The 13,091-nt window shown below is 39.0% G+C and overlaps 1 protein-coding gene across 2 annotated transcripts in view; it reads right to left on the bottom strand.

Moving 5' to 3' along the window:
* nploc4 (NPL4 homolog, ubiquitin recognition factor) overlaps positions 1 to 13,091 on the bottom strand; it is an 84,012-nt gene that overhangs the window by 1,388 nt on the left and 69,533 nt on the right. For both annotated transcript variants that reach the window (XM_085963663.1, XM_085963662.1), the window contains 3 exons: positions 6,540 to 6,635; positions 4,535 to 4,651; positions 1,092 to 1,194 (listed from right to left, as the gene is read on the bottom strand). In XM_085963663.1, coding sequence (XP_085819789.1) covers positions 1,092 to 1,194; positions 4,535 to 4,651; positions 6,540 to 6,635 — 316 coding nt within the window. The remainder of the gene's footprint in view (positions 1 to 1,091; positions 1,195 to 4,534; positions 4,652 to 6,539; positions 6,636 to 13,091) is intronic.

The raw sequence follows: 13,091 nt of genomic DNA on the forward strand, positions 1-13,091 counted from the left end.
AGGTTCCTATCACTTCAAAAGTACTTCATTGGCTGTAATGGACTTTGGGACAACCTGAGGTTGTGAAAGGCATTATATAAATGAAAGTTCTTTCTTTCTCTGTTTCCATTTATTGCCCATCCCTAGTTTCCCTGATAATAAGTAGCAATTATTTTTACATGAGTGGCTTGCTAAGACTATTTGAGTGGGCATTAAGAATCAACTATGTAATGTGGGCCCGGAGCCACGTGTGTGCCAGACTGGGTAGGAGCGGCAGGTTCACTTTCCCGAACGACATTAGTGAACCAGCTTTCACAGTTATTCTTTCCTGGCAGCAGCCCACAATCAACAGATTTATTGAATTCAATTTCACAGTTTGTCATTGTGAGATTTGAACTTCCAACCTTTGGGCTGCTAGTCGGGTACCACACTATACTACCGTACCCTCCTTTTTCACACCTCCCCTTGTCCTGAAGGCATTGATTCCTTTATGGGGTACAGTGTCAGGACCATCTGGCATCTAGTCCCAGCAGCCGTTATTCGCTATTTAAGTTTGAGCCCCAACACTGTGCTTCAATTGGGTGGGTCGGGAGAAAACAGAAGTTCTAACTCTAGATCTGGTTCTCAACAGATTTCCACACATACACTTTCATGATTTTTCCCTTCCTAACTCAAAATGTGTCAGCTGAGATCACACTTTTAAGCAGGGACCAAGGATCAAACCTGGAACATGCCTGCTCCTATCTATTCAATGCTTAAACTCACTAGCGAGACCGTCGTTTAAAAAAAAGTACTTTTTAAAAACGAGGATTCAGTTGTATATTCACAAACTACTTATTGATAGCCCTTTTTAATGCATTGTTCACATGTGAATATTGGGCAATGATACCAGTAAAGGCAACTACATAACTGAGAAAATATGCATGAAATTGGTATTCTAGATGATGGCTGCAGATATAATAGTAGACATCTAGCTGTGACCACTATGTGGTAGCTTCAGATCTACCATTGATTGGTATGTGAAACAAATACACAATAGGTCGGCAATTCATATATTTCTATAATTACTGTTTAGACTAGCTGTCACTACCCATCCCCCTTATTCTCCTTACTGCAGAGCTGTTCAATGGTAGCCCACTGCTCTGATCTCTTCCAGGTCTGGGCGAGCTCTTCATTCCGTGTTTTCACTGCTTCCAACAGCAAGTTGATACTATCCTGTTAAGGATATAAAACACAAAAGGTTATGCATGAAGATATGTAAATTAGCCATTTTGCAGGCCTGACGCTATTAGATACATACTCTAGTGAATGTTATTGGACGAGAGATGAATGGGGACTTTAATTAGTCTGTTCATAATAGCTTCAACTGAATCTAGTTACTTCAGATTCAACTTTAAATAACCAGTGGAAGGTAGGTTTTAATTCCAAAATGACAGCCATTTGGATTTGCAGTGTTTAATTGTGATCTTTGAACTGAAACAGTTGAGAATTTAGAATAAACTCAAATTACAGCTGCTGTGTTAGAGGGGGAATAGATAAAAAGACAACTTACAGCTGCAGGAGGAAGATAAAGCACATACATAGCAGTACTAAGTCATCATTTTGTCACCTGCATGTCAAAAGCTGTAGTTTACAAGTACTCTTCGGCACTCAAGCACAACCTCTGCTTAGACTCTTCCATAACTGCAACTCAGACCTCCAGCAATGGAAACTATTACAATTTATATAGAAATATTCATTTTTCTTCTTGGAAAAAATACAAAGGAATATTTGTGATCTGAAGAGGTTTAAAAAAAAAATCTATAAATAAGAACTGTACAGAACAGAACTTTCAATGTCCCAGTCAGAATAATCAATATTTTGGGGAAAAAAGGGTATATGTTGTACCCCTATCTGTAGAAAGGGCAGACTTTGAAGGAAATACTATAACCCTGAAACTCTGACATATTGACTGCAGTTTCTGAAAACTTAGCTACATATGTAGTTTGCATTAAATATAGAGCATAAATGTCATATGAACATTGAGATTTTTCAATGCAATAAGTACATTACTCCTTTATTCTAGACAATATTACTTCTGACATGCCAACAGCTTTTTAATTAATCCTTTCAAGCATTGCATAGTTTTTGTAGAATACACAAAAAGTTGGTTATCTTAATGTTAATTATAAAGCAGTACTGAAATTTGTAGCAATGTTACTAGTGAATATCTACTCACACCACTTCCAAGTTTTTTCAGTAAATTTGGTAGCTGCAAATTCTTGGCTACACTATGACCTTAAGGTAATGTTTGCATCTGGTTCCCTGTGGTGTTTTTGCCTAGGATATTTAGCTGTATGATACTTGCTGTGAGGATTTCATAATGTGTGACTGAACCCATTAGGACACTCCAACCCAAGGCTTTGCCAAAACCAGAGTGTTGTGGAATGAAATATCAGTGGTTAAAAAAGGTATGCCACCCCCTGCTCCCAAAATTAGGGTTTGTCCCACTGGTCCTAAAGTAGCCCTATCTGGCTCTGCACCAGGTGACAGTTAAGGGAAATCCTTGACTCGAGCATGATTTATTGCCTTCTGATGATCTGCTTATTTAAGGTAGCCTACTTCCTTTGGGGAAACTCACTTGTGGCTGGCAGATGTGAGTATCAGGTTATACCACATTTTGATCGAAACCCTTGATTATATCAGCATTTAACTGAAGTCTTTCAACAATGTGAATGAGTTTTCATTTTTGCTTTAAAAACACATCTGCACTGAATTATAAAATATCTGGAAGTAATACATTTTGAGTGTTTAACACTGATGATTACAAAATGAACTTGACCATACAGTATTCCTCATTCACAGAAGTCTCTCAATAAAAGGAAAATAATTTCATCTTCAACAATGTAATTAATGTAAAGTCTAGTGTGCAAACCCAGACTTACACTTCTAAATTCTCTTTAAAGGGGGATATTCTACAGTTTGAACTATTTGGATGATGGGTAAAAAATAGGAAAGCAGATTATACTGTGACACAAGATATATGCTCGATCTTACAATAATCATTCAACATGGCTTTTCCCCGAGTTCTGACGAAGGGTCTTCGACCTGAAACGTTAACTCGGTTTCTCTCTCCACGGATGCTGCCTGGCCTGCTGAGTTATTCCAGCGTTTTCTGTTGTTATTATGGCTTTTCCCTTAACTTGGTAATCCAGAATACCATTTGCACCATTTTACTAGATTTGAATGAAGAATGCCCCTCACGAAGAAATAAGTATTTTAGAAATATTCCAAACTATTGATATTTTTCCAAAAACAATGCTAATTCAGGTTCAGTAAAACCCTAAAAATAAGGCAAAATTTAGAATCTATATCTAAAAGGTTTAATTCAATTCCAAATAGTTTCAAATGGGATTTGACATATCTTAAAATCTCTTGTATTGTGGCATTTACTAATATACAACTGTACCCCTCAATGTGCTGGTCAAGATCAATATTGTAAAATGTGATCTATACTTTTGCTGCTAAAGGTGATAATTAACATTAATTGTAATATTGTCAAATAGAACACAAACATGACTAATTATTTGAAATGAAGGCTATATTGAGTCTCGGTCAAGTGCATGGCACAGAACGCTTAGAAAATTCTAAGCAGTTCAACATTCTGATTGATCCTGATCTCCAGTTGTTCACTGCCAACCAAACTGCTCTGCGCACACACACACACAATGTACTTGCTGCTCGGAGCTAAAAGGTGAAGTCTGGAAATGATCCGAGCAGACATTCACTGGTAGCGTGCCAAGATAGCAAGCTGCTTCCGACTCGGCATCAACTCTGGGTTTGGTACCATGCCAAAAATATGCACGCACACAACACTCTCTCGCAATATTGTCTCATATCTAAATTGAAATACAATTCATTCCCTGGCAGTAAGTATTCCATGAACACAAAACTCCCAAAAACAGAAGTGCAACAAATGCACACGCAAATTATTATTGGTAGTCGAGTAATCTAAAAAAGTTACAGTAAGATTTCCGCAATCATTTTCTCCCGGAGAATATACAAACTTTATCACTAACTGTGTAGAACAAGCAGAGTTATATTTTCTAAAGGAAGATGAATGCAACAATGGACAGCAAGAGCAGAGGACAGGACAGCTTTCTACATATAGCCAACAATATTACTGTGCATTTAATGTATCCCCTTTTACTCTTTGTATAAAAATATTCATGTAAGGAATCTGCTCTTCACAGGACTTTGCAAAATAATGCAGATATTCTTTTAATCACACTGAGATTGACAGAACAGCCACTCAGAAATGTCCCCTGTCCATTCCCAACCCCAAACATTGTAACATTCTGGCTATTATTTGTTCTCACTTTCTATTTTCCTTATTACAACTCAACATCTCAGTGAAACAATTAATAAAACTCCTTTTACGTGTGGCCACAATGACACACAACAAAGGGACTTTAAACAAAGATCAGAGCTGTTAAGTGGAGCTTCTAAACTGTTACAATACAATCTTGCTGCTTTCACATTTTAGTCACGTTCTGGGGCTGCTAATGATACTCACCCGGAGTGGCATAACATCATTGGTTACCAGGAACAGAAGCAGGTGGAAATCTGAGATGACATCAAGAAAAACAGCAGACTGATTCTGTGATAAGTAGGTGGCCAGGGTGTGGAAATCCTACAGAAAACAAAAGAAAATATTGCACAATAATATAAAAGGAACCCAAGAATAAAACTTGTATTGAAAACATTTATTTTTTGAAACTGGAAAAATCATCATCTGATGCTGCAGTGGGTAACTGGTGTGATACAGACCAGAAAGGTTGGAGGTCCATACCCTTGCCTGGCTGAGTTAGCTGTTCTGAGCCAGAGGGCAATAAGAAGAATGCTATAATTGGAATCATTGCCACAGGCTGGCGAGCAGAGGAAAAAGAAACAGCCAGCTAGGATTCCCACTCCCTGTTGTTGCTTTTTAATGACTTGTGCTGGAAAGTGAATGTGCGGAGACAGCAGGTGAGGACAGAAAGGGCCCTGCTGTGATGTGCTCCATGGCTAAATAATATGACACCCGCTGTTAAGCCCAACAAATGGCAAAAATTTGGGTGAGGTACCTGACATGCCTCAAAACATTCCTCAGCAAGAGTCAGCACCTTCAGGAAGGAAATAAAATGGAAAAGGGGGAAAAAAATAGAAGTCGCCACATTCCAGTCAAGTAAATAATATTGGCAAAAATTCTAATTTATACGACAGAAGTAGGAGGTTCTACTAGGGCAATCCAACTTCCCTCAAAGGCCCATTTAAATGTCACAAAGGCCAATTCAGATTGTGCAAGTAAAACACTGACATCATAGCTCACCCTGGAGAATCAATATATATCGCTGCCATAACTGCCACTAGAAATATACGAGATACATTATTTCAATATAAATTTGGATCAAGTTTTTATAAACTGTTGATCCAAAGTCAATTTAAATTAAACCAGCGGTTCAAATGGTAATTTGTAAATGAGATATTAAAATCAAACAAATTCCTCACATTTAAATTTGATCCTAATTAGCAGCCTTAAGGAGAATTCATTCCCATGCTGGGTAATAACCCACATCATTGCAGGATATCACATAGCTTAAAGAAACAGAATTGTGTCATGGGTAAAATTTATTCAGGTGAACCATATCATCAAACACCACCCGTAATCCATAGATCTATTTTAGGAAAATAAGCATTGTATAAATTCCTGGCATGGGGGGTAAATCCCAACGCAAGTTAATACCAACTGAGCCAAGCTGAATTAGCTTGAGGGAGTTTAAAAGATCATAATAGCAGCACTTAAAACTCCCATAGACCATTCAGCTGAAAGGGGAGGGGGGGGGAAAGAGAGAGAAAGAGAGAAGAAGGAATAAGAGAGAAGGAAATGAGAAGACTAGCTGCTCATATTCTTGTAAAGTTGTGGAAGACAGAGCTTTACGCACTTTTTTGCACTGAAACACATAGCAGTACTCAGAGTGAAATTATTAAAATGTGATTGGTAGCCAGAGTTTGGATTATCCATAAACGCAAAGCTTTTTAGCTGGGGCTTTGTATCAGCTTTTGTTATACTGCAATCATTGACCATCCTTACCAATACGAGACCACTATTGGGTGCATCTATATGCATTTGGCCATTTTATACGACACTTTAGCTGTGGCGTTTGTGTTCTAAAGTGCGCCAGACCAACATCAAAAGCAACAGAATTGGTAAAATACAAGAATCAGATCATTTGCAGGGGCTCTAAATTTAGGAGGTAGGTTATTATGTTACAGTTGTGCTAATTGTTCTACAAGTGCTACTAACTGTTCCTGGGACGTACTTCAGCCAGTTTCTGTTTGTAGCAGCACACAACCCTAGACAAAACAATCCTGTAATAGTCAATTTCAGAAAAAATAGACATTAAAAGAATTTACTCATCAGTAAAACATCAACCGCATGCGCTGGTATTGTATTTTATGTTTCATTCATCTCAATCTCATACAATGATTCGAATGTCAATACAGTGCTAAACTGTTCATAACACCAGCGAGACATTTACCTGTGTCTCTCCTACAACATCCCTGTTCACCACAGAAAAGGGTTGTGGAGATGAAGCAAAGGTGTAAACAGGATCCTTTGGAAAAGTTGTGGGAATCTACGTTCAAAAGAAAAGAATGGTTATTCAATCAGAGTTAAGGTCAGGTTTATGGATATATAAAGACAGAAAATTCTGGAAACAGGCAACCTCTTCAATAGCATCAGTAGAGAAAAGGCAGGTTAATATTTCAGATGTAAACCATTGGTCAGAATGCTTCTGACTAGAGGTCGACACACAACTTCGCCCTGACCTTTCTTTTTACAGAAGTTGATGGATTTGCTATGTATTCTCTTTATTGTCTATTTTTATTTCAGTATTTGCACTTATTTATTTTTATAAGATAATTTGTTTCCGTATTTCAAACAATCTTGTGTACAGTGGACCTTTAGGGATCAACAAAATAGGTTGAGATAAACCAAATTTTCTATAAGACAATAACAACTTGCATGTATATAGCGCCTTTAACATAGAAAAGTGTCCCAAAGTGTTTCACAGAGACACACACAAAAATGGATGCCAAGACAAAGAAGGTATTAAGAGGGGTGACCAAAAGTTCGGTCAAAGAAGTGGGTTTCAAGGAGCATCTTAAAAGGACAGGGAGATTAAGGGGTTTAGGGAGAGAATTCTAAAGCATGGCTGCCAAAAGTGGGGCAAATGGAAGGAAGTGCATAAAATTCCAGATTCAGAGGAGTGGGGTGGAGGCTAGGGAAGGTTATAGAGATAGGGAAGGGCTAGGTCATGAAGGGATTTAAAACACAAGGATGAACATTTTAAATTGAAGGCATTAGTGGACTAAGAGTCAATGTAGGTCAGCAAAAACGGGTGATGAGTGAGTGGGACTTGGATACAGGCAGCAGAGTTTTGGATGATCTGAAGTTTACAGAACATGGAGGATAGGTGGTCAGACAGGAAAGCAATGGAATAGTCGAGTCTGGAAGTGACGAGGTTTACATAGGAACAGGAGTAGGTGGTTAGTAGATGGTCTTTGTGATGGAGAAGATATGGGGTTGGCAGCTCAGCTTGGAGCCAAATAGGGCACCGAGGTTGCAAAAACTCTAGTTTAGTATGTGACATTGGCTGCGAAGGGGGATGGAATTAGTGGCGAAGTTTAGGGTGGGGGCCAAAGACAATGACTAGTTTTTCCAATGCTTAACTGGAGGAAATTGCACCTCATCCACAACTGGATATCAGACAAGCAGTCTGACAATATAGAGGCAGTGGAGGGGTCAAGAGAGGTGGTGGAGAGGTAGAGCTGGGTGCCATTAGCACACTGCTGAAAACTGTTCCCATGTCTGCCGAAGATGTTGCCAAAAGGCAGCATGTAGATGAGTACAGACGTACTCTGTTGGCGGAACGTGATGTGGTATTCCTCAAGGTTCTGTACTGGGGCGGGCTCAGCTTTTCACTATATTTAATCGCTTTTATCAGATTTTAATCGCTCCACCACTTGCGGCTGCCCCTTCAGCTGCCTAGGCACGAAGCCTCTGGAATTCCCTCCCTAAACCTCTCCGCCTCTCTCTCACCTCCTTTAAAACACTCCTTAAAACTAAGGTCACCAGTCCTAATATTTCATGTGGCTCAGTGTCAAATTTAGTTCAATATTGCTCCTGTGAAGCGCCTTGGGATGTTTTACATTAAAGGCGCTATATAAATGCAAGCTTTTGTTACATTTATCAATGACTTGGATGGAGGAATAGAGAGTTGTATATCTAAGTTTGCACGGATGGGAGACATAGTAGGTAGTGCAGATGGTAGTAGGAAGTTACAAAGGGACATAGACAGATTGCGACTGGGCAAAATTGTGGCAAATGGAGTTCAATATGGAAAAATCTGAGGTCATACACTTTGGATCGAAGAAAGACAACTGCGAGAAACTAGGAACCGCGGAGGAGCGAAGAGTTTTGGTTGTCCCATGTACACAAATCACTAAAAGTTAGCGGACTGATAGAAGAAGCACACACCTTAGAGCAAACATCACAAAGATCATAACATCTAGTGTAATGTTATTTCCCTCAAGGCAAAGGCGAGAGGAATGGGGCAGGCATTATTAAGCAGCAAGTACCAAGTGTGAGGTTGTGTTTGTAAAGCAGAATACAGCTAATGCAGTAATAAACCCTTTCATTAATTGTTTACACTGCACTACCTTTTGAACTATTTCCAATCACAAAACTCTGCTAAAAGCTGGGACTACAGGAAACTTTGTGCTATCCGGCACCGAGCTGTTGCCGTTCCCTCAAAACTGCCGGACACTCCAGCGCTAATGTTGAAAGATACGGAAGCTTCTGAGCTCCGTATCTGTCAACAAACCCTGTTGCTTAGCAACAGCTTCTAAACAGTCTAAGCGTCTCTGTAGCTTAGCAACAGCTTCAGCAGACCTTGACTGTTGAGGGAAAAAGCAACGAGAAAAAAAAACCTAACGAAAACGGCACCTGATTTTTGCCGGTGGCTCGAGCATTCCGGACAGTTAGCCTCCGGATAACACAAAGTTTCCTGTAATTTGGAGTTTATACGGGTAGCTGGACTTTGACTGTGATCAGACCTTCAAATGACAAAAATTAAATTAAGCAAAGGTTGATGATAATCTAAACTCGCTTACTGAATACACATTAAAGCTGAATTAAATTGTGATTTTGCAAGGCACCATGCCTTTCATTCCACAAAATGAAGACCCAGAAGACAGACAGAAAGTACTGATCATGAGTGAAAGGCCATTCAAGACCTGTCCCTAAGAATTTTTTTATTTTTTATTGCTATGCTGGATTTGGGCAGGTTGAGGAAAATTTGCATGTTCCAAATAAAACACAAATGGAAGTTTTGGCGAGCCCCAAACTATTTCATCAAACATATCTGCTGCAATCCATGGCAGCGTCATTTCTCACAGTAGTCTGCCAAGTTATGCATAGCACACTAATGTAGAAAAAAATTAATAAACTATTGATATATAACACTAATAAAAAGGTCCAGTTCTGTAATTAAATATACATAAAGGATGTAAATTAATGTTTTTAAACCATTGTTTGTGTAGCAAAAAAGATTTTTCGAACAGTGGCAGGTGTCTATTGGAACATGCTTTTGCTAATACAAACCAGCACTTTCAACACCTGCACAGGAAGTAGCTTCAGATTTTAAATATCTCCATGTACTGACAGATGTTGGGCTGTCTGGCCCTCCAATTTCATTTAGATTTCTCTGCAGTGCCTTGCACTGGCTACTGTATTAAGAACACGGCAGCACAACATAATCCTTTACATCTGTCATTTCTCAAGAGAATATTCATTTACTGAAAAGAATTTGCATTACATGACCAATAAATCTCTTTTTTGATAATAAGGAGCTAACCAGAGAGAAGAAACATAGCACTGCTTTGTAACTCAGTAACCAATCCAACTAGTTAAAATAATTAATTCAGTATATTTAAATAGGAAATAATAGTTCTCAGTGGACGATATAGCAATTACCCGACCTATATAGGGTTATACATAGAATATACAGCACAGAAACTGGCCATTCAGCCCAATCATTCCATGCCGGCGTTTATGCTCCACTCGAGCCTCCTCCAGTCTTTCCTCATCTACCTCTATCAGCATAACCCTCTATTCCCTTCTCTCTCATATGCTTGTCTAGCCTCCCCTTAAATGCATCCATACTATTCGCCTCAACCACTCGCTGTGGTAGCAAGTTCCACATTCTCACCACTCTCTGGGTAAAGAAGTTTCTTCTGAATTCCCAATTTGATTTCTTGGTGACTATCTTATATTGATGGCCTCTAGTTTTGCTGCTCCCCACAAGTGGAAACACTCTCTCTGTATCTACTCTATCAAAACTGTTCATGATTTTAAAGACCTCTATTAGGTCACCCCTCAGCCTTCTCTTTTCAAGAGAAAAAAAGACCCAGCCTGTTCATTCTTTCCCGATAGATATACCCTCGTTTTTCTGGTATCATCCTTGTAAAACTTCTCTGCACCCGCTCCAGTGTCTCTATATTCTTTTTATAATACAGGAAACTTTCGATTTACCGGCACCTAAATAACTGGAAATCTCGGTTAACTGGCAAAATTCAGGAGTAGGTTCAGGTAAGTTTTACTTCATATTGTACTTGCCTTCCTCTGATCTGTTGCTGCGCAAGGGTGTGGCTGCAGCTGTTGCGAAGCTACAGAGACGCTTGGAACTTGTGGCCATTGTTCTGCACTTGTTGCTAAGCAACAGGGTTTGTTGCTTTATACGGAGCTGTCAGCTCTCCGTATCTTTTACTATAGCTTTCGGTTATCCGGAATTTTTGATGAACCGGCACCACGTCGGTCCCGGATAAAAAAAAGTTTCCTGTATGGCGACCAGAATTGTACGCAGTGCTCCAAATTTGGTCTAACCAAGGTTCGACACAAGTTTAGCATAATTTCACTATTTTTCAATTCTATCCCTCTAGAAATAAACCCCAGTGCCTGGTTTGCTTTTTTAATGGCCTTGTTAACCTATGTTTTAGTGATTTGTGTATTTGTACTCAAGAGATCCCTTTGCTCCTCTACCCCATTTAGATTCTTATTTTTCAAGTAATATGTGACCTTCCTATTTTTCTTACCAAAATGTAATACCTCACATTTATTTGTGTTGAATTTCATTTGCCAATTGTATGTTCCTTCTGCAAGTTTATTAATGTCTTCTTGTAATTTGTTGTAGTCCTCCTCAGTATTGACTATATTCCCCAATTTGGTGTCGTCTGCAAATTTAGAAATTGTGTTTTTGATTCCAAAGTCTAAATCGTTAATATAAATTATGAACAACAGTGATCCCAGCACCAATCCTTATGGAACATCACTTCCCACCTTCTGCCACTCTAAATAGTTACCCTTTACCCCTACTCTCTGCCTTCTGTCATGAAGCCAGCTGCTAGCCATTCTGCTACTTGTCCCCTGACACCGCATTCCCTGACCTTATTCATTAGTCTATTATGTGGTACCTTATCGAAGGCCTTTTGAAAATCTAGATAAATTACATCTACTGCATTACCCTTGTCTACTCTCTCTGTTACCTCTTCAAAATATTCAATTAGGTTGCCAAGCAAGACTTTACCTTTTGAAATCCATGCTGACTATTATATTTTTGGTTTCTAGGTGTTCTTCCATTTTCTCCTTTAGTAGGGATTCCATTATTTTTACTACCACCGATGTTAAGCTGACTGGTCTATAGTTCCCTAGATATGTTCTATCTCCCTTCTTAAATATAGGTATTATTATACATTAGCTATCCGCCCGTCCTCTGGCACTACACCTTGCGCGGATATAATCCGTCTGGACCAGGGGTTTTATCCTCGAGTTTCATTATTTTATTTAATATATCTCCTAGTTTTATTTTAAATGCAGTTATCTCATTACTAATCTCATCATCCGATGTCATCTCCACCTGTTTTATCTCCCTGGTAAATACTGAAGCAAAGTAATTATTTAATATCTCTGCCTGTGGTATTATCCTGTCCATTCCTTAGTGGCCCTATTCCCATCCCGACCTTCCTTTTTTTATTTATGTGCCTGTGAAATATTTTACTACTTCGTTTTATGTTCCTTGGTAATTTAATGTCACAGTTACTCTTTGCCTTTCTAATTGTTTTTTTGACTTCTCTCCTAATCTCTTCGTATTCTCCCTTATCATGCGCTCCTCTGTTGTCCATGTACTTAATGCATGCCTCTTTCCTTACCCTCAATTTTTCCCTTATGGCTTTATTCATCCACTGTGTCTCATTAGGGTTTAGCTTGTTCTTGTTTTTTAGCAGAATATATTTTTCCTGGACTCTGTTGAACACCATTTTAAATGTTTCCCATTGCTGTTCTACATCACTGTTTGCCAATACGGTTGTCCATTTTATTTTCCCCAAGTTCTATTCTCAGCCCCTCAAAAATCAGCTTTTCTCCAATCTATTACCCTGGTCTTTGTCATGTTTATGTCTTTCTCAATTATTATCTTAAAGCGTATTATATTATGGTCATTATTGCTTAGATGTTCCTCTACTTTTACTTCTCTTATCTGCTTTGGTTCATTCTCCATTACTAGATCCAATAGCGAATCCTCCCATGGCTTTTTACATATTGGCCCAGAAATTCCAGAACGGGGCTTGCAGCGCGTGCAAGCCCCGTATTTACACTTACCCCGCGCTACTGCCAATCAGCTCCAGGGACGCCTGGAATTGGTGTTTCCAGAAGAAGAATCCCGGGCAGCGTATGACGTCACGCCGCCCAGGAGTGCAGCCAGCGCGAAGTCAGGAGCGTGCAGTGCAAGTGAGACACGCCCCTTGAGGTCTCAGTTTCACTGGACACGCCCCCAATGTTTCTGTCAAGCTGCTAACCATTTTTACATGCAAAGCAGCAGTTTAAATAGATTTTTGGAAGTTTTTTGAAGATTTTGGTAACTTTCATAAACTTTTTAAAATGTTTACATTATTTTGAGTAATCTGAAGTAGTTTTAAACAGAATTAAAGCAATTTAAAGACTTTTAAAAGCCCTAAAAGAATTTTTTTAATTCCAT

This window comes from Somniosus microcephalus, chromosome 21 (genome assembly GCF_052327205.1).
Source record: "Somniosus microcephalus isolate GS21.2 chromosome 21, FLI_Smic_1.0, whole genome shotgun sequence".
NCBI lineage: Eukaryota > Metazoa > Chordata > Chondrichthyes > Squaliformes > Somniosidae > Somniosus > Somniosus microcephalus.